The 23,399-nt window shown below is 36.0% G+C and overlaps 1 protein-coding gene across 2 annotated transcripts in view; it reads right to left on the bottom strand.

Moving 5' to 3' along the window:
• Window positions 1-504: 504 nt before the first annotated feature.
• The window catches only part of PTPN3 (protein tyrosine phosphatase, non-receptor type 3), a 96,598-nt gene continuing 73,703 nt past the window's right edge, over window positions 505-23,399 (bottom strand). For both annotated transcript variants that reach the window (XM_009885440.1, XM_009885441.1), the window contains 7 exons: window positions 20,690-20,780; window positions 20,360-20,421; window positions 19,361-19,507; window positions 15,137-15,265; window positions 5,780-5,925; window positions 4,969-5,104; window positions 505-1,218 (listed from right to left, as the gene is read on the bottom strand). In XM_009885440.1, the coding sequence (XP_009883742.1) occupies window positions 1,141-1,218; window positions 4,969-5,104; window positions 5,780-5,925; window positions 15,137-15,265; window positions 19,361-19,507; window positions 20,360-20,421; window positions 20,690-20,780 (789 nt within the window). In that variant the 3' untranslated portion in view covers window positions 505-1,140. The remainder of the gene's footprint in view (window positions 1,219-4,968; window positions 5,105-5,779; window positions 5,926-15,136; window positions 15,266-19,360; window positions 19,508-20,359; window positions 20,422-20,689; window positions 20,781-23,399) is intronic.

Raw genomic sequence — 23,399 nt, 5'->3', positions numbered from 1 at the left:
AAAAGGGAGTTGTGTTTCACTGGATAAGAGCAGTTTTTGCTGAAGGGCAGCAAGTCAACATTTTATCACTACCTGAACGCCAGCAACACCTGTGCCCTTGTAAGCTTCACACCTTGAATTAGCAGCAACATATCTGAAGGGTTCAGTAGTAATTTTTCTTCCAGTATTGGATTAGACTACTTTGCATATACAGTTAGTCAAAAGTCTAGTACTTGTGTGCAACATTAATCCACATTTACATCTGAGAACTCATAAATACACATGGAAACAAAGGTGATGGAATTAAACCTCATTTTAAGTTAAAATGTTTTCAGTCCACTTATAGAAACAGCAGTGGAAAACAAGTATAAAGGAGATGGACCGCTGAAACAAAAGAAATGGAATACAGTAACTAAAACTGTAAGAAGCAGGCCACTGTTAAAAGGGCAAGTTGTGATTAAAGTTGATCAACAGAAGATGTAGACTGTACCATCTGCATAAATGCTTAAATGCAGCATTATTTTGCACATCACATACAGTAGATGTGATTTCTAAGAAGCATATTATAACAGCTGGCATACTTACTAATAGATTTATGGTAACTGAATACTTAATTTCTCCAGCTCTTAATGTACAGTAGTTATGCATTATCCTTTAAAGCTCTACATCAGCCTTTTAGAAGGCAAGGTTACATTTCCATGAATATTTAGTGTCCCAATAAGAAAGTTACAAATATTCACCTTCAATGAACTTTCATACAATACAAAGATATTAAATACCTTCTTAAGCTGAATCATCTCAATACTATTAGTTTTGGGTTTGCATTTTCAAAAGAAACACAAGGACCGTGTAACTTAAAAAAATGAAGGGTGTTTTAAGGCAGTAAAAGAGATGTATTAAGGTTTCCATGATTGTTTATGGTGTCTATGTGAATAAAGCATATTACACACAATTGCTCTCATATATTTATCTACATGACTTTGTTATACTGTACATGATTTAGTAATCTTCTTGAGAAATTTAAAGTGCCACAGTTCAAATGTGCTCATCTGTCTTTTCATGGGCTTCTAGTCCATTCTAGTTGCTTTCAGAAACAAGCCCTTGTTTTACTTAAAGAGCAGTCTTTAAGTCGGAAAAAAGAATTCATCCTTCGCTGCTGTGCTAACTGGAATCCAATGGTCGAACCAATCCTTCTTTGTAAACACGAAGAATAGCTTCGCAAACAAATTTGTATTGACTCTGCATAAGAAAGAAAAAAGAACAATGTTTATGGATGCAGTTAAACTCCTGTAGTATTTAATAGGACTAACAGTCCAACTGCTTCCTTTTCTCCTGGACAATGACAGCAGAGGAGATACAAAGATGGAAGAAGAAAATCCAACTTTCCTGGCTGTGTTCACAGTAAACAAAGGTAACGTTCACTCTTTGAAGGACAAGCATTGAAAATCGCACACCAAGGAAAACAGAATCCCCAAATTTAAAAGAACACGTGCTTAAATGTCAGGAAACAGGATTTATTTGTAAAAGCCATGCAAAATTATATGATTCTTCTGATGTTAAGTTCAAGTAGTTATGTATGTTCTTTATGCATCTCATCTATTTTTTTGGTACTGTTATCTGATTATTACAAGTATTCTAACTTTGACAATCCTGCAGTTACATGTTACTGGACACATTTAAGTTACATAATCAAAAAAGCATTTCAAGTTACCATGTAGAATACATAGGTCCAAATGTCTTACTAAGGACTTTTTTTTTTTTTTTAAACTACCTACAGTATTGCAGAAGATGGAGTTGCTTAATTTTCAATTTGTGATCAGACCACACGTCTCCTTTTGTAACAGCATGGGATCAAAACCTTTGGAATGAGTATTTTTGAATAGTAGCAGCCATGTTAATTGTGCTGTCACACAACAATTTGAGCTTATTTAGTTGTTATATAGTATTCGCAAATTAGATTAGTGTTTCTTCTACGAATTATACTATTACAAAGACTATTTCTTCCATGATCTTGTGATGTACGTATTTGTTAAAAACAAGTAGCCTGTGAGCCTCTTTCTGAAAAGTGATACATGGAGATATTAGCAGTAGGACTAGTGTAGAACTAAAAATCTACGAATAAATTTTTATGACTAGCACAATCCCAAGAATACAAGATGATGGAAATTTAAAAGAACTTACAAAGATCAAAGCATACCTGTCCTCTTCTCCAAAAGTACTTCTCACTATTGTCGAAACCCCAAAATGAACACCTTGCTCCAAAGCTCCATGTCAGAGAAGCGCAGCTTCACATTTTATAAATCCTTTTTTACACCTTTGAAATGTTCTCCCAGCTGCCCTTGTATGTCAGCTCTCATCAACTCTTCAGGAGCATCTGGAAACATTCCCCCAATATCTCCCAAAGGACAGGGCTAAAAGATAACCTTTGGACTGTGAAGGACCTTAGGTTGCATTTAAATACCAGTAGTTAGGAACGTTATTCATTTTCTCTTATGTACAAAAAAACCTTAAGGAATACTGGGGGATGGAAACTTTTCTGCATCTCGATTTTCTTGCCTTTTCTTTCAACCCTTCAGTCAACTACTCCCACATTCAATATCACTCTGTTCTTTTGTCTTTATTTCTTAATTACCTTGACTTTTCTCTTGTTATTGTCATTTGCATATTTCTACTGCCTGAACAAGCCAAGTGTGATATTTAGCTCTCTGTGCAATACTTTTGTTAACTCCTTTGTGCGATCAAGGTACTGAACAAATAAGAATGAGCATTCAGCATTGCTTCCTCTGACTCAGACCCTGACTACTTGTTTTCTTTGCTCTTATCTGTTGCATGTATTCTTACAGCTCGCTCAGCTGATAACTAGGTTCTATTATGTATGTCCTAGAGGACTGCTTTCTGTATTGCTTAGTATCTCTAATTTCTCTTTAATGGACTATAATGGTTAGTTTTTCTTTTTTTCTTTTTTTTTTCTTTTTTAATGAAAGGCCATACAGTTACACACATTTTGTTGTAGCTTTATGATTCTGGTCAAAGCTTTTGTTTTGCTGTTCCTGATGACCAAATTGCATGTCTTTGAGAAACTACAGCTTTCATATAATTAACAGCAGACGCTAAACTGATCTGTTAATAGATCTGAAGAGTCCATTCTTACTTACTGAGTATGCCCTGCCTGATAGTAAGTCATAACATGCATCTGGCTATGTGTATCATCTTAGAGTTGGAGCACACACACAATCCCCACAGGGCAGCTGAACATGCTTCAGGCAAGGCTATTACAACTGAACAATCCCTCTATTACAACTGAACAATCCCTAACGGCTTCTCCCAGAAGCCCTAAGCTGAATATCAAATATGAACACTGGGGCTAGCTGGAATGCAGTCACGGGAATGCAGTAGAGCACCCAGGATAGATCAAAATGTTAACATGTAGCTCTCTGATATTCTGCTTTCTCACAGTTGAGTGCTTGCTTCTGTGTCTCATTTACAGCATGGTATGCAAATTCTGCTCATTGGCTTTTCACAACAGTATCTGCATACTTTAGAAATAATAAGGGAATTTAGTTTCACAGTATTGCTGCTACAGATCATCCCTCTCCTGATTGTGCTGATGGTGAACTATGGAACACAGCAAGCAAGGTAAAGAATCTTATTAGAGATACTCGGTTTTCTACACTCAGGGTCTGATTGTCATTGTATTTATCACCATTCCCCATATTCTTCAGTTACATCAAACAATAGAGCGCAAGGACAATTCCTGCTTATTTCTGTTGTAATAGGAGGGACTCAGCCTTCTGGCAAGCTGAAGTTTACTTCAGGTTCTCATGTCTGATTCTCAATAAGATGACCACCTCTAGAAACTTTAAGCCTGGACTTGCTCAGTTCATTTTAGAAACTGAGGGACGTAGACAGGTAGAACAGAAGTCAACATTCAGCTTCCTTAACCTTCAGGCTAGCGTTTCTCATCTCTTAACATCCTTTGTCAAAAGCTCAGTTTCCATTTCTGCAAGGAACAGGCAGGGGACTGTTCAGACAACTCATTCCTCTACCATACGGTCCCAATATACTTCCAGAGAGTGCACTCATACTGCAGTGACCGACGAGTCCCAGCAGCATGCATGAACAATCTCTGCTCACAGAGCACTCTAATATTACACAAGCAACCGTAACTCCTGACACTTTCACACCCTTTGATAACGCAAGATTTTTCCCCCATCTAGTCAATCATAATGCTAGCTCCTGCAGTCATCAACCTGCCAGCAAATAGAATTAGTTTTCTCAAGTTACCTCCTTCCTTCTCTCAATCAAGTGGAAACCAAGGCATTTTCTTCTGAAGATGAGAGACAGAAATGCCCAATTCAACTGTTGACTTTATGGGTCTAAACCCCTTTACTTCCATTTGACATTGGGCATTTAGCTCTCCTGAATTTCATTCTTGCCCTTTGTTCTTCCAAACTGGAGTAGTGGCACAATTTAAAAACAAAACAAAACAAGAAAAAGCCCCATATATTGTTAATATCAAATTTCTACTCCTAAATAGCCTCCTTGAAAAGCCACTTACCCTTTTCAAATCATGCCACAAAACAGTTAATTTTACCTTCAGTTTAATAACTTCCTATAAGGCTCTGTACTAGAATGAAAATCAAAAAATTATTCTAGCTTCTTGCAGAGCATTTAGACAAAAGACCGTGAACATATGGTTTGGGCAATTCTGACTTTGTGTGTTCTAATATTTGTATATCGATGATGTATAGAAATCAATTATCTTTTAGTGGCAAGGTAAGAACTATTTACAAAAGAGTTAAATACACACCTCACATACAAAGCAGCCTTTGCCACCACAGTATGTTATGCTAAACGTAGGAAGCCTGAAATATAATGAAAACTGAAGACTCATACAACTAGATCACTTAAAAAAATTTTTGCATCTGTTTTAAAACTGGACAAGTGCAGTATATATACAGAAAATGAGGCTTCCTCTCCATCACTTACTGATGTTTGCACCATCATAGCTCGCTGGTCTCTCATTTTCCGTACAATATCCAGCGGATAAACAGGTTGGTTTCTTTCAATTAAGCACATGGCTGTTTCCATAGTGACCAATACACCAGTGCGACCGATTCCAGCGCTGTGAAATGTAAGAGAAAAATAGTCCATAAAATTAGGTTTTTGCAATGCACCAGATTCATATCACAGTCTTAATACCAGGATGCTAAATAGCCTTAGAAATTACAGGAAGGAATTACTCTGTTCTAAAATTAGAACAGAGCGCAAAGCTTATCTTCAAAGCCACTTCAGTAATATTTCCTGCCAATTATTTTAAAAAAATAGACTTTTTATATAAATAAAACTAAAACCTCATTTAAAGTAAATGGATTTTTAACAATTATAACTGCTTACAAATCTAAATGTACTGGTTTGCTATTTTTGACTAAAAAAGGTAAGCGCTGACTGCTTCTTGACAGGCACTTGAACAGCAGAAAATAAACCGACCAACTTCACAGTACCATTCAAAATGACGTTACAGCAGTAGTAGAGAATAAAAATGGAGAACAACTTACATTGCAGATTATCAGCTCTGTGATAATTATGTGACTAAGTCATTCCACTAAAAGGTTGCAGGATAAAGGGAGAGAAAAGAAACTCATCCTTTAGATACAGCACCAATGCTTCTGCCTTCAACAGTGATTTAACATTTTCATCTAATTCAAGGAATCTCCTGTCTTGCAGACAAACTTGTCAAAGCAAATGCTTATTCTAAGGATGAAGCAAATCTAGAATCAGAATTTTAAAACACAAGTACCTGCAGTGAACGAGGACCGGCTCGTTCTCTACTCTCTTTGGCCTCATACAGGTCACAAACTCCAAAAAGTCCATGGAGTCATCAGGAACACCATGATCCGGCCAAGCAACATACTGGAGATGGGTTACGGTGTGTTGTTGTTCTGTCTAAAATACAGTAAGGTTTTCAAAAAGTGTTAGGACTCCTGTATTGATGTACACTAAATACAAGTCATACTTTTCACAGTAAGCATATTCTGCAGGTGCTGTAAGGTACGCATGACATAGAAAATGTTCACCATTTTAAAATTCCAAATAAAGTATAAACATGTAGTTCTTAAAAAGCATGCAAAAGGCATAACATTTTCTAAAGAAATGAGGCACCGAGCTTAACTTCTGTGATCTAAACAAATTTTCTTCTTTTTTTTTTAATTTATTGACTATTGACCTATTATACCTTGATATCAATGATTGACCTGAGGTAAAACGCTACAAGACTTATGCATAATAGTTCTATATAATAGTTTAGAACAGGATGGAAGAAACAGCTGAAACAGCAGAAGAACTATTCAGAACTATTCACTGAAACAGCAGAAGAACTATTCAGAACAACATCAAAATAGAAGGGTCTTGGGACTACACAATGGCAGCTCAACAGGATGCTAATGAGACTATACATACACTGTATCATTGAGGAATCCTGTGCTTGCATACTGGTTCAATTCTGTAAGGTGCATATCACCTATTCAATACAGCACATTAGATCCTCCCATGAAAAAACCCGAATGCCATTTTTGTCTCATTCTGCAATCCAAATTAATCTCCCAAAGTACAGCTGCAGATCTATTAGAAATATTCATGTGTGTACTTACAGATTCCGTTATAATATAAAGTTGCCTGCAAGATTTGCTAACTCTGGTTTCTGTTAGAAAACAATATATATATTGTTCATACATGCATATTCATTGTATATATATGAATGATTTCTGTACGACCCACAGAAGAATATTTTTCTTTATGGAATCAATTTAATTAGTTGAAAGATTCTGTTGTATGAAGAGCTCTTTTTTTCATTCAATTATACCTAAAAAAATGGTTTTACAGAAGTTCTTTCAGTTTAGCTCTTTCTTAACTTTGATTATGAAATCACTCAATCATCTTTGCCTTCAGATTGGGCTCAACTGCCATGTTACAGATGTAACCAATGATTAGGGTGGGAAGGAAAAAACCTAAGACACTCCAGGGCTCTGCTGCATCACGCAATGAGGATGTCTCACTCTTTACAAACTGAGACAAGTCTTCACGTTGTTCCTTTATTTCTTCCACATGTTTAGCAACAGTTAAACTGTTAGCTGCATTTTACTGATGTCCATTACTAGACTTAATGTTTGACACCCTATTGAAATAAAACTCTCTCCTTTATCACTTTATTGCAGCCCAGAAGGCCAACCTTATCCTGGGCTTCATCAAAGGAAGCATGGCCAGCAGGTCAAGGGAGGTGATTCTCCCCCTCTACTCCACTTTCGTGAGACCCCACCTGGAGTACTGTGTCCAGCTCTGGAGTCCTCAATATAAGAAAGACATGGACCTGCTGGAGTGGGTCCAGAGGAGGGGCACAAAAAATGATCAGAGGGCTGGAGCACCTCTTCTATGAAGGCAGCCTGAGAGAGCTGGGGTTGTTCAGCCTGAAGAAGAGAAGGCTCCAGGGAGACCTGATTGTGGCCTTTCAGTACTTAAAGAGACTTTCTTATAGATGGGAACAAACTTTTTTGCAGGGCCTGTTATGATAGGACAAGGGGTAATGGCTTTAAAATAAAAGAAGGAAGATTTAGACCAGATATAAGAAAGAAATTTTTTACAATGTGGGTGGTGAGACACTGGAACAAGCTGCCCAGAGAGGTGGCAGACGCCCTATCCCTGGAAACATTCAAGGTCAGGTTGGATGGGGTTTTGAGCAACCTGATCTAGTGGAAGATGTCCCTGCTCATTGCTGGGGAGGTTGGACTAGATGACCTTTAAAGGTCCCTTCCAACCCAAAGTATTCTATGATTTTATGATCACTGTATTAGTCTATAAAAGCCAGCCTCTCCCTAGTGGTTCATGCAAGAATGTTTTCATGATGCCAGTGACTAAGAGGGTTTTTTTTCCTTTTCACTTAAGTGCACAAGGACTGAAACACATGACCCATTTTAAATGCCTTCAACTGCTTGCTTTCCTCTTCCACTTGAGGAAGTGCTTCCACTCCCAGGGAGCAGGCTAGTAAGATACAGATGACAGAATAACTACTGCCTGTGTACCAAGTAGAGTCCTAGGAAATGCAGTTATTCCAGTCAAAGTAACTGCTGAAATTTACAGCTGCCACCAAGGACATGCAGATAAACACAGCTCATACTTAGCTTCTTAAAGACAGTCTGAGCAATCACAATTAAAAGGTCTAGCATAAACCCAAGCAGACAATGTAATCTAATTTTAATGACCAAGCCCTCACTGTAATACAAATTCCATTGGGATCTATCATCCAGGTCATCAAAAGAACGCACAACGACCACGATCTCTGCAAGAAAAAGCATGGCCTCTTTCTACTCAGCTTTGTTGCCATTATGTAGTTGAGCTTGATCAAATGATTACACTTTAAATTTTTCTGAAAAGCCACAGACTGAAAAATATAAAGACATGACAAGAAAATGTCGTTAAAAAGTCCTCTTCTGCAAATCTGCGTGTGCTTAATCAGAACCTCTTCAAAAGAGAAATGAGATAACGCAGCAATTACATGTAACAGTTTCAGCTGATTCTCTTAAATCAGAGACATTTGAATTACAGCATTCAGGTGAAACAAAGACTTGATTCATTCTAAAATTATCCAAGAGTGAGTATCCAGTCACTTTCCATGTGCTTGAAGAATTAAGCCATGCATCGTGGAAAAGTGCCAGTGGCACACCTGAGAACCACTGACAGTAATGTGTAGCATAAAAAGCCATTTTAAAAGCTCAGAGAAGAGGAAAGAGTTAACTTAATTTTTACTTCTCAGTAATTCAGGCTCAAATATAGTGAGTTGCATTCTTTTTAGTTTATAGACATTAAGTACAATAAGCATGTTACATAAGACTTATTCAGAGTAAGAATACACTGTAAGAGCATGCACTTAGTCCTCAAGGCTGTTCCTTTTGGTGTGATCATCTTCATTTTCTGTTACGGGCCCTATTCATCCCTAGAGAACAACATAGCTGTTTGTTAATTATTCCAGGTATGCCTCAAGCGTTAGTCTAGTTTTCTAGTTGTGTTTTGATATAGTCAGTTTTGTTTTGGTTCTTTTGGTTGAGCTGAGATGATTCAAATTGGTAAAATTTGATAATTATATCACTCGCTTTTCAAAATGCATGAGCATTTAAAAAGACTTAATTTTTCATAAAGTTAAATCTATTGTAAACAGTAGTTATATTCATATACGTTAGAACTAGTTTTTCTAATTCTAATACTTGTATCTCATGCAGAAGATATCAAATCAGTACTCTGACGGACTCCAGATTTTTTAAAGCTATTTTTAGTGTTGTTTCTTTGGGTTTTTTTTAATATAAGATCTTCAAGTCTTTACACTCATAATGAAAGTTGGATTTTAAATTCAGAAAGTGTCAGCCAAACACCACCAAACATGGAAATAACTTGTATTAAAAGACCATCACGATTACTAAAATCTAGCACTCATACATTAAAAGAAGTGCTAGGTTCATAGTTACCAGTCCCATAGTTAGCCCCACTGTACATGTCCTATTAACAATGCTTATTTTTAAACACGCTATTTCTGCCAGAGCCCGCTTCTTTATACAAACCTGGTAATAGAAAATAAGAGGTAGCTTCTGACTATACTGAAGTTGCTGTCCAAACCGCTATTCTCTGCAAGTCAGCTTAAATCCTTTTCCACAGATATTTTATTTTTTTGCACCGAGGTTTTCAATAACAGTCATTTTTGTAGTATCCTAATGACTGATCATTGTAGAATTTACCTTTATGAAAACTGGCTTTAATAGTCCTGCTATAAGTCTAAACTTACAGAAAGTGAGACAGCAAGAGTTGCTCATGGCCTGGTTACTATTTTTGCCTAACTTGACATTATACACCTTGTTGTTCCAAACATATTTAATAGTTTTTGCACTCACATAGAGAGATTTCAATTGAATTTATGAATTTGGCATTTCCACAAATCAGCTTAAAAATGATGGATTAAAAAAATTGAGTCCAAACAACTTAGACTCCAGTGACACTTCTAGAATATGCAATTTGCCCAATTTTTCATTGGCCATTTGGCTCACATTTAGCTGTTTCACAGTGTTGACCTACATTTAACGTGGCAAGCAGCTACAGAGGTCTAAGACATCATATCTGTTTCAAGTATTTGTTACTGTCTTTCTGATAATGGTTATTGTTGCTGTGAAGGCGTCAGCCAAAAAAAAAAAAAGATTTACTTGTACCTACCCCTCCTGTGCAAATTCAAGGCATCTTACCTCAAAAGGAACTTCATTGTGGTTAAGCTAACATCCTAGATTTTGCTCAAAAACACAGAGTAAAGACACATGATCTTTTCTAGTAAGTCTGCCAACAATCTCATTGTCAAGACCTCCAGCCACAAAAATATCCATTCTTCATTTTTCTGCAGTTTCCAGCCTGGTTTATTGTAATTACATCAGAAGGAAGATTTCCCTGTTTCATTCTCCTAAAGTGACTCTCCCCTTACTAATAACAGAATCGAGCGTTCTTCAGAAAAACAAGGCACACAGCTTAGAATGATAATACTCATATAGAAAGAAGGAAATTTAGGCTTGAAAAGTCAACCTTAATTCTAACTTTTCTTAAAATCCAAGCAATTGATTTCACATTTGACCTCTTGATTTAATGTCCTCTTTGGTCTAGGTTACAATATAATCTTCAATAAAAAAAAAGAAAAGAAATTTCATTATGTAGGATGACATTAACCTTGAAATGGTCCTATTATCTTCTAAGCAGGAAAAGGTATGCTCTTTGCTAGTGAGCTTCACAAGTATACCTTTAAAGTTGAGACTCTGATCAGGGTTAAAGCCTAGTTTCTGAAGAATAGATACTTTGGCAGCGGCATCTGGCATTTGTTTGGCCCACTGTTGCCACCTCCTTATACCCTGTATACTCTCGCCATAACACTTTTAATCTACTTTTGTTCTTCAGCTCTTTACTATTTAAAACCGACTCGTTTTCTTCTACCACAGTGTTTGACAGAACACAACACTACTTTTCAGAGCGGCCTTTACAATACCTCTGCAGCGTGACAGGTTTGCTCAAGACATTTATGACATGGCCAAATTTAAACAGATTTCTTTGGAAAGAGAAAATACAAGGTTTTGTTTAATGTGCAGAAGTGGAAGTTTCAACAAAACAATCCAAGAATCTTTTACATGAGCAAACTCAACATTTCCCCCCCACAAACTGTTGCATGACATGTATCTGGCAATCTTCAAATGGCATGGAAAGCCTCAGCCCAAACAACTAAAATGTGTAAAAATTAGAGAAATTCTATTTTCAGCTGTTTATAGCAGAAAGTCCTGGCAGTATAGTCATTTACATTGCTGCGTTTGTTTCATCTAATATCAATTTAACACAGTCACTACAGGGCCTACATTCCAGTCATTCAGAAACAGAAAGATACCAGTCAGTCTTCATCTGACAATTCTACCTCTCTTCAACAAACAGTAACACCCTTCCTTAGCAAACCAGATTTATGCTTAATTTTCACTTTGTTTGAATTTCTGCATCAATTTATCCTCTTTTTCTCCAAACCATTCCCCTCATCATTGTGATATCCATAGAAAGTGATAGCTTTAAAATTAAAAAGAAGTTTCTCTCCCTCAAATCTCTCTATTTGCATTGTTATTGTCTACACAATCACATTAAACAGTTCACATTATGACACAAGGAATTGTCTTAATTACCTTGACCTGGGTTGTGTATAAAGGGTAAGTGCTCTCTTGTGGTGCTCACCCCTCATTCATTATAGCATTGTATAACTTGTCTTTAAAGGATGAAATGCAATGAATTTTTAAACATCTTGTTTTTTTTGTTTGAATGATTAATTTAGTTAATAAAGCAAATCAGGTGGTAGAATGACAGAGCACTTTGGAAACTACTAGCATGGTGTGGCAACAACTAACATAAGATGTGGAAGAATGAAAATAAAAATAAAAAAAACATTCAAAATTGTTGTTATTCAAAGTTACTTGAAGAATTAGCTTCAGCAAGTATTGTCTCCACAGCCTTGCCAAGTTCCATGGCTGGGTTCTAGTCACAGTTAACCAATATCAAGAAAAAAAGCTTGTTTAAAGGCAGGTGAAACTGGGAAACCAGTGAAAAATAAAAAGGTTCAAAACGTAACTGGATGAAATTCATGAGATGTAACGGGCAATGATATGTTGCAAGTCATAACAGGAAATTGAATGAAAGTTTGCTTCAGGCTTCCCATGATATTTTTTCAATGATTAAAAAGAAACATTTATCTTGTTTTACAAAATAGTGCACTATGTGATGAATTTTGCACTTGCACTATACCATTTCTTTCCTTTAGTCTGTTTGTTCAGGTCCCCAAAGTGTTCTGAAGCTCTTTTTAAAAATAAAAAAAAAAAACACCCAACCTCAAAAAAACCAAACTTAGTGCTTTATTTGCTTTTCTCATTTTGCTACGAGATAGCTTTTGGTCTTGTTCTTGAAGAGAAAAGGCAGGAAATTAATCCTTATTTCATTTCACGAGGCTTAGAAAGGTTACAAATATTTCACATTTGCAGTCCTTTGCCAATCTTCAGTTACAGGTAAAGAAGCACTGAGTTAAACTGCATCAGAAAAATCCTACGAAGTTTCTTGTTCCTCAAGTCTTCTGAACATATATGAACAGAAGGCCAAGGGCATCATTTCATAAATGTCTCTTTTGAGCTATTTTCCTCTAAAGGCAGATTTGAAGTCTGTGCAACTTAATTCACAGAAAATTCTTTCACAAATATGCCTTTCCAACAGAAATCAAGTCTCTTGTGAGTTTGGAAGCTTTATCCGTCTTACTATTAAAGCTACTTGTCTTCAAAAAGACCAGTCCAATGATGCTCACATCAGTTCAGGGAATAATAAAACCCTGGTTTGAATTCAAATGACTTTTTATAGTATTCAGCAAAGAATACAACAACAATATCTGTGAGAGCTAGTACATATCAAGCTTTGCAAAGTCTACTGAAACACAAGATGCCTCCAGAAGAATATATTTGGTCAGCTTTAAGAAATCAGCTCAAATGACGTGGAAAACTAGGAGATACGTCAGTGTTTCAGTGAGTTCTTTTGCTATGTTTTAACAAGCTACAAAGGGTTTTATTTCCATCTGAAATGCCAAATGCACTCAGAACTATCAATTATTAGGGTCATATTTTTACTGCATGGACAGCTCAATGTTGAGTGTTCTTTTGAGTGTAGCTACTTTAAGAATACAAATAAACTCACCTTTAGTGAAAAAAAAAAACCAACAAACCAACAACCAAACAAACCAAAATAAAAGACCCCCTCAAAACAACCCTGCCTTCAACCCAACACACACACATCCACCAAGGACTAGCTTTAGCATGCTTTTGTCTAACCTAGATGAAATCTATGCAAGCATATACCTCTGCATTAGAAATTATGTTCTCAGCTGAGAGCTATCATGAGGCAGCTTACACATTTGAAGATCCTTGTAACTTTCACATCTGTTAACATGTCTACAAAGGCACATCATATTCTCACACAATCTCTATCTCAAAAAGAATTAGCTTGTATTAAAAAAAAAAAAAACCCACAAAAAACTGACTGCCCAACTCTCATTAGAATTTTGACTTATCACATGCTAGTAAATTGACACCTGAAGTGAAAACACATACTGAATACAATCACTGGTGAACTTACTCAAAATTATGTACCGGTTTGATAAATACCAAGAGAAAGAATAAGTATTTGAAAAGGGTAAACTATATTTATATGAAGCATTAGCTAACCGAAGTTAACTGGCAATCAACTAATTTGAGCAACAGGAACTAAAAATTTGTCTACCTATACTCTGCAGTACTGCTTTAATAAGGTTAATTTCTTCTGTTAATTTCTTCAAGTTTATCACTAACAGATTAATTAGCTGAAAAATTGAACTGCTGCTCCCTGACTGGATGGTTTTTCATAGCAAAAAACTGAAACACTGCAAACCATTTTAACTGGAAAACCTTTAAGTACTGGCATCTCACATGTTTATGACTACAAAGGAAATCTTAATCACATTAAAACAAATCTGGATGCACTGTCAAGCGGCAGATTCAGTCACAAATTTATGAGACTAAAGGATTGGCCATCTTGCTGTAAGCATGTCAATTAAATGGTACGTTTTAAAACAGATATTTCCTTTTTCTTATTACTAGCAATTCTAGTAACAGGAAAAATCTACTTAACTATACAGAAGTTTAAAAGATTGACTTGTATTGGAACTGTAAATTAGCATTTGGTCAGTACACAGTGATTTCTTACACATGTGTCTTCTCATAGCACAAACCTTCATCTTTTTAGAAAATAATCATAGAATTTTGGAAAAGACATGAAGAGGGAAATGCATAGGAAATGTAGGACAACTTAAAAACAAAGCCAAACTTCATCCCCTGTATTCAGGTTGTGGGAAGTCAAGATGTGATCTGAACACAGATTTCACAACAAAAGCTCATAGGCAAGAAGTATTCCATGTATTTAACTTTCTCTTTGCTTTATAACCCTTCCTTTAACATAAAGTATTAGCAGCTAGGGAATGTAAGTACTTTATATAAATTAAGCATATTTCAATTGAGATATATAGATTTTTTTCTTTTTTAAGATCTGACTAAAGATGATGAAAAGGAGCTGGTGAGATTCTCCATCTTCTCTCAAAACACTATTATGATTCACTTTTTTCTTAGCTGTTCTAGCTGCATGTGCCATTAACCAAGTGATCCATATTTCATCCTTGAAAGAGCACGATTACTTAGAAAAAAACTCTAATTGAAAATCGAAATACTTGTGAAGAGTCAGCGACCGCAAAACTATTTACAGAAAAGCACTAAACTTCTTTATGAAGCTTATTACAGTACCTGTACAGCATAACATATTGATGTATATGGAACTTCAAAAAGTATGTCTTTGAAGAAGCTCTAAAGAAATTATCGTACTATGTTCATTCATATAATATATATTCTTTTTATAAAAATGTGTATATGTACACACGCATGTGTATATTCACACACAGATGTACGTGCTCAGACACAGAGTCTCTATCTACTTATCTATACACGTATTCACTCAGCTTGCTTGAGGACAATGAAAGATAACAGGCATTTACCTCAACATTTGTAATCACCATTTCTCTAACAACGTAAGCAATTGTACAATCTTCAGAGTGGCATCTGACACGAAAGCTGCCATATTCCATTACATCTGGTGGATCAGGCCAATACTGATGACATTTGGTCTGTAAAGAAAATTAAGCACACATCAAGACTGTATACAAGCAATTCTGTTCCCCTCCCCCCCCGGTTATACTACAGTTCAGGGAATTCAAGGAGTGGTATAAAATTTAATCTGGTTTGTTGGTGAGTTGTTTACATCCAAATTGGAAAATAACATGACAAAATATGCTAAATTCCCTATAAACTTTTGCTTTAGTCATTTATAACAAAAATTCAGGTAAATTGAATGCAAGATGCTTTCTGTCTGGTACTTATCTGCAATTGCTAAAAGGACTTCTCAAGGCATAATGTAGGAGGAGAACCGGATGGATTTATTTCGTCTTAAAAGAAGTGAAGGGGATGAATTTATAACTAACTTCAGCAACCTAATAGCAGGTTATCGCAGGGACAGAGCCATACTTTTCTTGAAAGTGAACAACAAAATGACAAGACATGACTGAAAAAAAAAAAAGATGCAAAAAGGGAAATTCTGATTAGATGTTGGCAAAACATTTCTGTGAGGATGATTAAGGATGGAAACAAGATGCCCCATGAGGCTGTGGAATCTCCATCCATGAAAATAATCAAAACTTAACTGACATGACACTCTGCAACCTGCCTGAAATTCAAAGATGCCCCTGCTTTGAGAGAGGAGTGGACCATGTATCTCCACAGGTTCCTTCAAACCTGAATTATTCTTAGACCTTGAAGCAAGAGCACGCCTGAGTGCAAAAAGTAGTGCAAACCAGTCTGTCCCCCCCATTCCAACACTGCAGTCTCACGGCTGAGGGAAAGGGCAATGCAGGCTCCGTTTCTGGAGGCCCAAAGAGATAACTCATTCTGCACAGAGAGAGGGAGCAGGAAAAGGAATACCCAACAGCACTGTCATCCCTTAACACACACCCTCCAGAAGTTCAGTGTGCCTTATACTTGTCTGGTTGCTTCTATAAGAATGGTTTCCCTTTGCCTCTCCCTGAAAGCAAGTGCTGATGGTAATGAAGTCACCCTAGCAATCTTCGAAAGATTGCTTCCCTAACTCAGGTATTAGTTTTCAGTCCATTAAGAGCTATGTTTTAGTTCAGTTTTTGACAGGAACTCTCTGAACGGGAAAAATGTATTCTTTTTTCCATCCAATCGTATTTTGTGTTTCAAGGCAAACATATTTTTAAAACACAGAATAATGTTTATAAACATTAGTAGCAAGAATACTATATAGAAAGTTACTGCAGGCACAATAATCCACAGTAACTTGGTCATATAATGAAAGTTGCCCTTCACACTTTCTAGGGAAAACTGAGCTCAGAAACTGGAAGAACTGATGAACAAGCTTAGTTCATGTGAGTGTCATTTGTCAGAGAGATGTATATTTATTTTCTACACCAGATGCAAGACTGAGGACAGAGATCTTCTCTTAAATGACTAATTGTATCTAAATGCTAAAGTTATAAACAAAAGCCCAGAAACATACTTATTGATGCAGGAAAGTGTAATTTGCCCTCTGCCTCACATAGGTTTCATGCAAGGCTATAATAGCTTAATCTTCAAGCCTACCAACATGTGACAAGCAGAGTCATACATGCACGTGAATGCACCTGATGTACTGTACACACAATTGGAGGTACACCAAAATACAAGTGAGAGATGAAATTGAACACAATATTAAAATTACACCCATGAAATATCCTATCTTTTCTAAAAGATTAATCAATTCTGCATACAACCATAAAGAACCATTTTCTCTCTTGCCTTCTGCTACTGATAGGAAGAGGCTGATCTTCAGATCCCTACCACTCTACTGCTGAAATTACAGTCTTCCTTTTCCTGGTTCACCTTCTAAAGGCAGATAAGATAGGCACATCTAGTCAGTATTCATGTAACTTGTAGAAACAATCCTAACACCAATATCTATCCCTCATTTTAAAAGGTAAGCTTAGAGCAGTGCTAGTGACAGTTAGTTTTCCACCTTATTTCCCATCTAATCAAAGGCTGAAACGTTGTGGAATAGACAGAACTTGAAAAAGCATTCCAGTGAGATACTAGTTCAGTGAAATTTTTGTTCACTGAAGAGAGCCCATCAACATAAAGGTTTCAACATTTCATCCCAGTAATTAAATATCCTCATCTTCCACTTCTGCAACTCCAATCTTGTAAATAATTGCCATCATGTAACAAATATGAACCAAGTCGTTTCCAAGTATGAGTCCACTGGACTTCTGAGAATGGCATATTAAAGAAAAAGTCCAGCTGAGCTGTAAGAAAATCCAAGGGATTCATAAAAAAAACACATTTTGACACAAGCCCCTAGATACTGTGCTGAAAACTTTACTTAATTGTGTGTGACCACAAGAGCTGAGCTATAGTTGCCCTCTTCCCTGCCTATCCATTTTAATACTAATTGTTACTAGCTCTGAAACACCCCAAACAAATTGATATTCCCAACATGTTTACACTTCAGCTTTAGTTAATTTGGACTCTCTATCAACTTATCAACATTGTCTGTGCCATCTGTAACATTTTTTTGTCTATAACTTCTTTTTAAACTAATACGGAGTGGCAAGAGCTGGAAATTTTGAAATGTTAAAATTTTTTAGTTCTACCTTTCTTAGGGCTCAATTTTTAATGGCTTGAAATCCAAATTTTAACCATTATGCCTGAAACTATTGCTGTAGTAGTTTATGCATGATACTTTCCACTTTAAATTTAAGCCAAAATCATGTATCTGTGCCTGCAAAATGAACATTACTGGGGAAAAAAAAAAAGGTTTTTATCCTGTAATACAAATCTTAACACCATTGAAAAGAGATATTCTAGAACGTAAAACCTCCAGGGTTTGGGAAAAAGGTCTGATATTTGGCAACGGCGATACTCTGGCAAGAACATACATCTCTTCCTGTCCCTGAAAATTCACCCCCAAACTGGGCAAATGTAAATCACCTCTGAAAGTAAACAAAACTCAGAAAAAGTGTCTGGTGTATAAAGGTACCAGCAGGATGGTTAGAAGTTAGAGACAAATCATTTTGAAGGTTCCAACTCACTGGGCAAAGTACAGACTAGTACCAACCTGTGTTTCTCCTCAATGCAAGGAAAAGAAAGCAGGAAACTATGAAGGGAGCATTTTTGTTCAATAACGTCTGTCTCCATAAACAGCCACATAACCTGACTGTGGTTAAAATCTGTTGCTTTTCAGCTTTCACGCTTCTTTTATATAATGAGGAATTATATTGTTGCTTAACTGTCCTTACTTATATCTCAATCATTATACTGTTTATGACTTCAAATACTCGCTCTCTTGCTTTCCAAAAACATTGGGTTTTGGCTGAGGTGCCAGATAAATTTGATAGTGTAGGATAGATCACGTAGGAAATAAAGATAAAGGCTACAGTGAATGCATACAAGAGTCATCATCATTTCCACCTCTTAAAAAAAAAAAAAACTGTCCAGTTTTCAGATTCTGAAACTTCAAAAACAATCCCTTTCTGTACATTAAAAATATAAAAACTCCACCTTTAAAACTACAAAGGATACATTAAATCAAAATACAACACAATACATCAGATACTGCTTTAATTTTCAGTGTATTATTTTGAAATTAATGGAGCGATAGAATTTATTTAAACAGAATTAAAAGAATTATCAGAGCAATTCTAGGAAAGAACCTATGACATAAATAAAAGTAAGCAGGTTAAATTCTGAACACCTGTATACTAAAACTAGAAAATACTGCAATGGCAGACTCTTGTATGAAACCAGACTGCAAGTTTTGCTCAACCTGCTCAATGCTTCCAGATGTTTGCTTAATCATTAGGAGAGCAACTACCACATGGAGCCCAGGTCTCAGGGGGAAAAAAAGACAGCACGTACTCCCTGGCTGATCAGCAAAATGGAGTCAATACAGTGATTTCTATTTATCAGACAGATGGTTTGTTTTCAAAGAAGCATAACAGAAAGTAAGCTGCAGTGTATCTGCTCCTCTAAGTAATTCAGAAAGCCTGGCCTTCAGAGAAATGATTTAACAGTATAAGCTGGCCTATTTTAGGGTTATTTGATCATAATAACGGGAAAAAAAATTATAAAGGCACAGTACATTTCTTTAGCATACAAAGAACCTGAACACTTACCCGTCCTCGCTCAGTGAGAGTTGTTAACATGATGATCAGTGACAACTTGTGATCCCAAACTACTTGCCAGAAGTGTGCACATGTGTGTGGAAGAGGCCCCTGAGTTGCAATGTACCTGTTCACAATGCCCACAGAAGGAATTTCCATCTATAAAGAGAAAGAAAAATCCTATGTAAAGTTTGCCCTCACTGCTCAAGTACCATTTTTCTTTAATTCAGCTTTTCATTCAAACAGACTTGAGGGTAGATAAGGCAGCAAGCTGAGTAATAAGAAAATCAAGATGACAATTTATTACGTGAAATATTTTTAAGTGTTTAAATTAAACCAGGTGTGTACTATAGATACTATAGTCCTTCATGCTGAACTAGAAAGAGATGATTAATAGTGAAAATGTATTATATGAAAACTTGAAACGGCAAAGCTTTCCAAATTTTCTTTAATAGTCGGTAAGGAATAATGGCAAGGTATACCAGAGGTACACCAGCAAAAGCTGTTTATTGCCTGATACTAGACATAGTAAGTTAATAGTTAATTCTGTGGTTTAGGTATTTAAGTATCTGACACAAACATTTATATACATTATCCCCTCTTCTCCCTGTGTCCCAGCCTACACACATGATTAGGCCAATCAGAACCCTGGTTTATCTTCTGGACCCTTCATAGCATAGTCGGTAGGCCAAAAGTGGTTCCAGAGGAAAAAAGGCTTAGTTTTACACTATAGGAGACAACCTCAGCATTTGCAGTATATCGAAAGGTAAAACAATTTTTACTGGTTAAAGACCCTGTACATAATACACTGTATACCACATGCTTGCATCTACTGTGTATCAGGATGGCCACTTGTTTCACCAGAGACAATCTTTTACATTATGAATCTTTACCTCACGCTTACAAATCCCCAAAATATAAACCGAAACTCCCTTATACCTTAAAAGAGCTAAATATAGCCTGCTACTATAATACAGAAAGTGGACAAGTGCAGGTGTCTTTATGACTTACATTCACGTAATTTGCATTAATGTAATCTTCATCTCCTTGCAATATTATCCTTGTGGCATCATCTGCACACAAAAAAGTAATAAAGAGGGAATCAAATTAGCAATTAAGGGGCATGCTTCCCTTCTATTAAGTCAAAAAACTGAGGAAATGCAGACATACAAACAGCAGATACAAACCAAAATAGATAACCTTTTAGAAAATAAAATGAACAATTATATGACTTTGATTATATAATGAAATCTTTAATCAAGAAGTTCAGTACAACAGTTTTATAAGTTATCATTTAGAGGATAAAGTAAAACAGACAGAAAGTTTGTACTTAATACTCACAGGGTAGAACATCTTTGTATCTATTCTTGTCCATATTCTGAGGTACCTTTGCACATGTAACAGCCAATCCTGGTTTCTTTCTATAAAGTTGCTGCAAGACAGAATGAAAAATGGTAGGATTTTGAGGGATGTGATTACGCTATACACACACACGAAAATACACAGACCGAAAAAAGAAAAAAAATCAAGTTTTTTCTTTAATCTTTTTCCTAACCATCTACAAAATTCACCTGAAAGATTTTTGTATTTTTTAATATGACAAGAATTTCTGTTATTGCTAGCCTATCATCATCTCTAGAAGAATTTCTAGAAAAAGAGAGGAAGTGTAAAAGTCATTGATACGAACTGCAAGGTTGCCTTTTTCTTATAAAACTGTGAGCCAGAAGGAAAACATAGGCTGAGCATGGAGGAAGTGAGCAATTAAAAAACAAACTTCAGAAGAAAAACAAACAGCTGCAGACTGGTATTTTCTGGAATCAACTGTCATGCAATAAATTCAAACAAACTTCTATTCTCTGGACTAAACCCACCACATTCAATACTGCAAGTACCTGAAAAACCAAAGCTTCAATGTACCACAATTTTTTAACATGTGACTCCCCTTCTTTTGGGCCAACCCCCATCTTTTTCTGGAGTAAATGTAGGCAAGTGCATAACCAAAAACAAATTTTAAGGTCAAAATGCTTTAAGTGCATCATTCGAGACAACAAAAGGTGTGTGTGGGGGCGGGGATGGGGACAACAACATCATCAAGAAATGCAATTATATGACTCCAGTTCTTCCTGTATTAAATACACATGAAAGCAACTTATAACCAAGTTATTAACCTGGCTGTGCCAGAGTTTTACATACTTCATTGAACACTTACCAAAAAGGTCATTATATCTTCCACATTTAATGAACATTTAGAATATGATTCCATACATAAAATGGAATGAAAGAAATCGGAGGCTAAAATCCTCTACTTTGGTTGAGAGAAAAGGAAAACACAAAGTTTATTCTAATGTAGGATTTACTGAATCCTAAGACTCAGTATTACAGCTCACCATGTTTTTCAACTTGAACAGCATAAACAAGCCATGTGAGAAGAGAACTTGATAACATATGTAACAACCAAACAGCTTCTATCAGTTATAACTCAAGTTCCGTTTTAGTAGAGCCAAGTTGTGATTTATGCTTTTTTTGGGAGACAAGAGAGAATAATTTAACGGTAAGTAACAATTCTAGAGCTCCGTTACTGTTTCCTGGCAAAAAGTCATTTGCCATTGACAGACTTCCTAAAATTTTGCATAAGTGAAGGAAGATATTCTGGACAAACTTGATTATTCATAGTCTACTGGCTAATTATTTACTATTTTACTAATGTGAATGGAGAGTTTGAAAGCCACCAAAGCTGAGGGGTGACACTGCAATTGTCTCCACTCCTGAAGATCACTAAACAATGAACTCAAAGAAAGAAGGCAACTAAGCTGTTCCCTAGTTTATTAGATTTCAAAAAGGTTTTGTGTTTTTTTGGTAACATCAGTAATATACTTCTATAAACTCTGTCAGGAAAAAAAAGTCATAAAGAATCAAATATCCTATGAAGATTATTACAGGTTGTGTACAAATTTAGTCAACAACTTTGACGATTAACACAGCATTGAAAGGCTATTTCATATCTTTTGAGTTACTGTTTCAATAGCGAACAGACTCATTGCTATTGCTGCACTGCAACCAGTGATGGGGATTTTGGAAAGCAGCTATGAACCATAGTCTACAATTCCTTAAAAAAAAAAAAGGATAATCGTAGCTCTCAAATCTTGGAAACAAAGCAAACCTCATAAAAACAGTGCTCACCTAATAAAAAATACCACAACTCTTCAGGCACCACCATTAAATCATTGAAATTGGGAAAAATTGTATTGCTGTTCTACAAGTTTTCAGCGTCAGAAAGGGTTAATCCAGAGCTCAATAATGTGAAATTTATAAATCATAATCACCAGGGTTTCTACAAAGTTACTACTAATGTTTGGATCCACAACAGCATAACGAGCACAAACATACATACACTGTACTCCCCTGCCATTAGAGAAACAGCTAAATTATCTTTTGGAATTTCTTACGCTAACACTGAAGGAACTAATTTAATAAACTATAAAAACATTTTATTAGTCAGTTTTCTGTGACATTTCTTGCTAACCATTGAAGAACATGACAAATGTTAATTTATTAATCTATACAGCAGTCTTCTATGTCTTATCCTATATACAGGGGAATCCCACCTACGAAGTAATCTGTCCAAGAAGTAACCATCAGTGTTTTGGATCACCAGGGAGAAACACCACAGAACTGGACATTACAAATGTCCTGGAAATGGCAGTTAACATTCCATCACTTTCATATCAACCTCTAAGAGAAGATGATGAGAAATGGTCAAGTTGCTCCTGTTATTCCATAAAAGATGGCAACACATGAGAACTTGAAACCCTAACTTAAGGTATAAAAGATGTTTTAGAAGTGTCACTGAGCAGCATAGAAAAATAAACAAAGTACAAGACCAACCTCTGTCAAAACGCCACTATTCTACTCAAAATAATTAAGAAAAAAAATATTAATTTAGTGAGCTTTGGGTCCTCGAGCTAGAAACATGTTAATTAAAACACAGTTTTCTCACCAGATGATGCTTTATGCAAGGCTGATAACCCATTCTTCCCTATCCTAAAGTAGT

Source organism: Charadrius vociferus, unplaced genomic scaffold, assembly GCF_000708025.1.
Source record: "Charadrius vociferus isolate BGI_N301 unplaced genomic scaffold, ASM70802v2 scaffold174, whole genome shotgun sequence".
NCBI classification, from domain to species: Eukaryota; Metazoa; Chordata; class Aves; order Charadriiformes; family Charadriidae; genus Charadrius; species Charadrius vociferus.
This window is presented reverse-complemented; position numbering and strand designations above follow the sequence as displayed.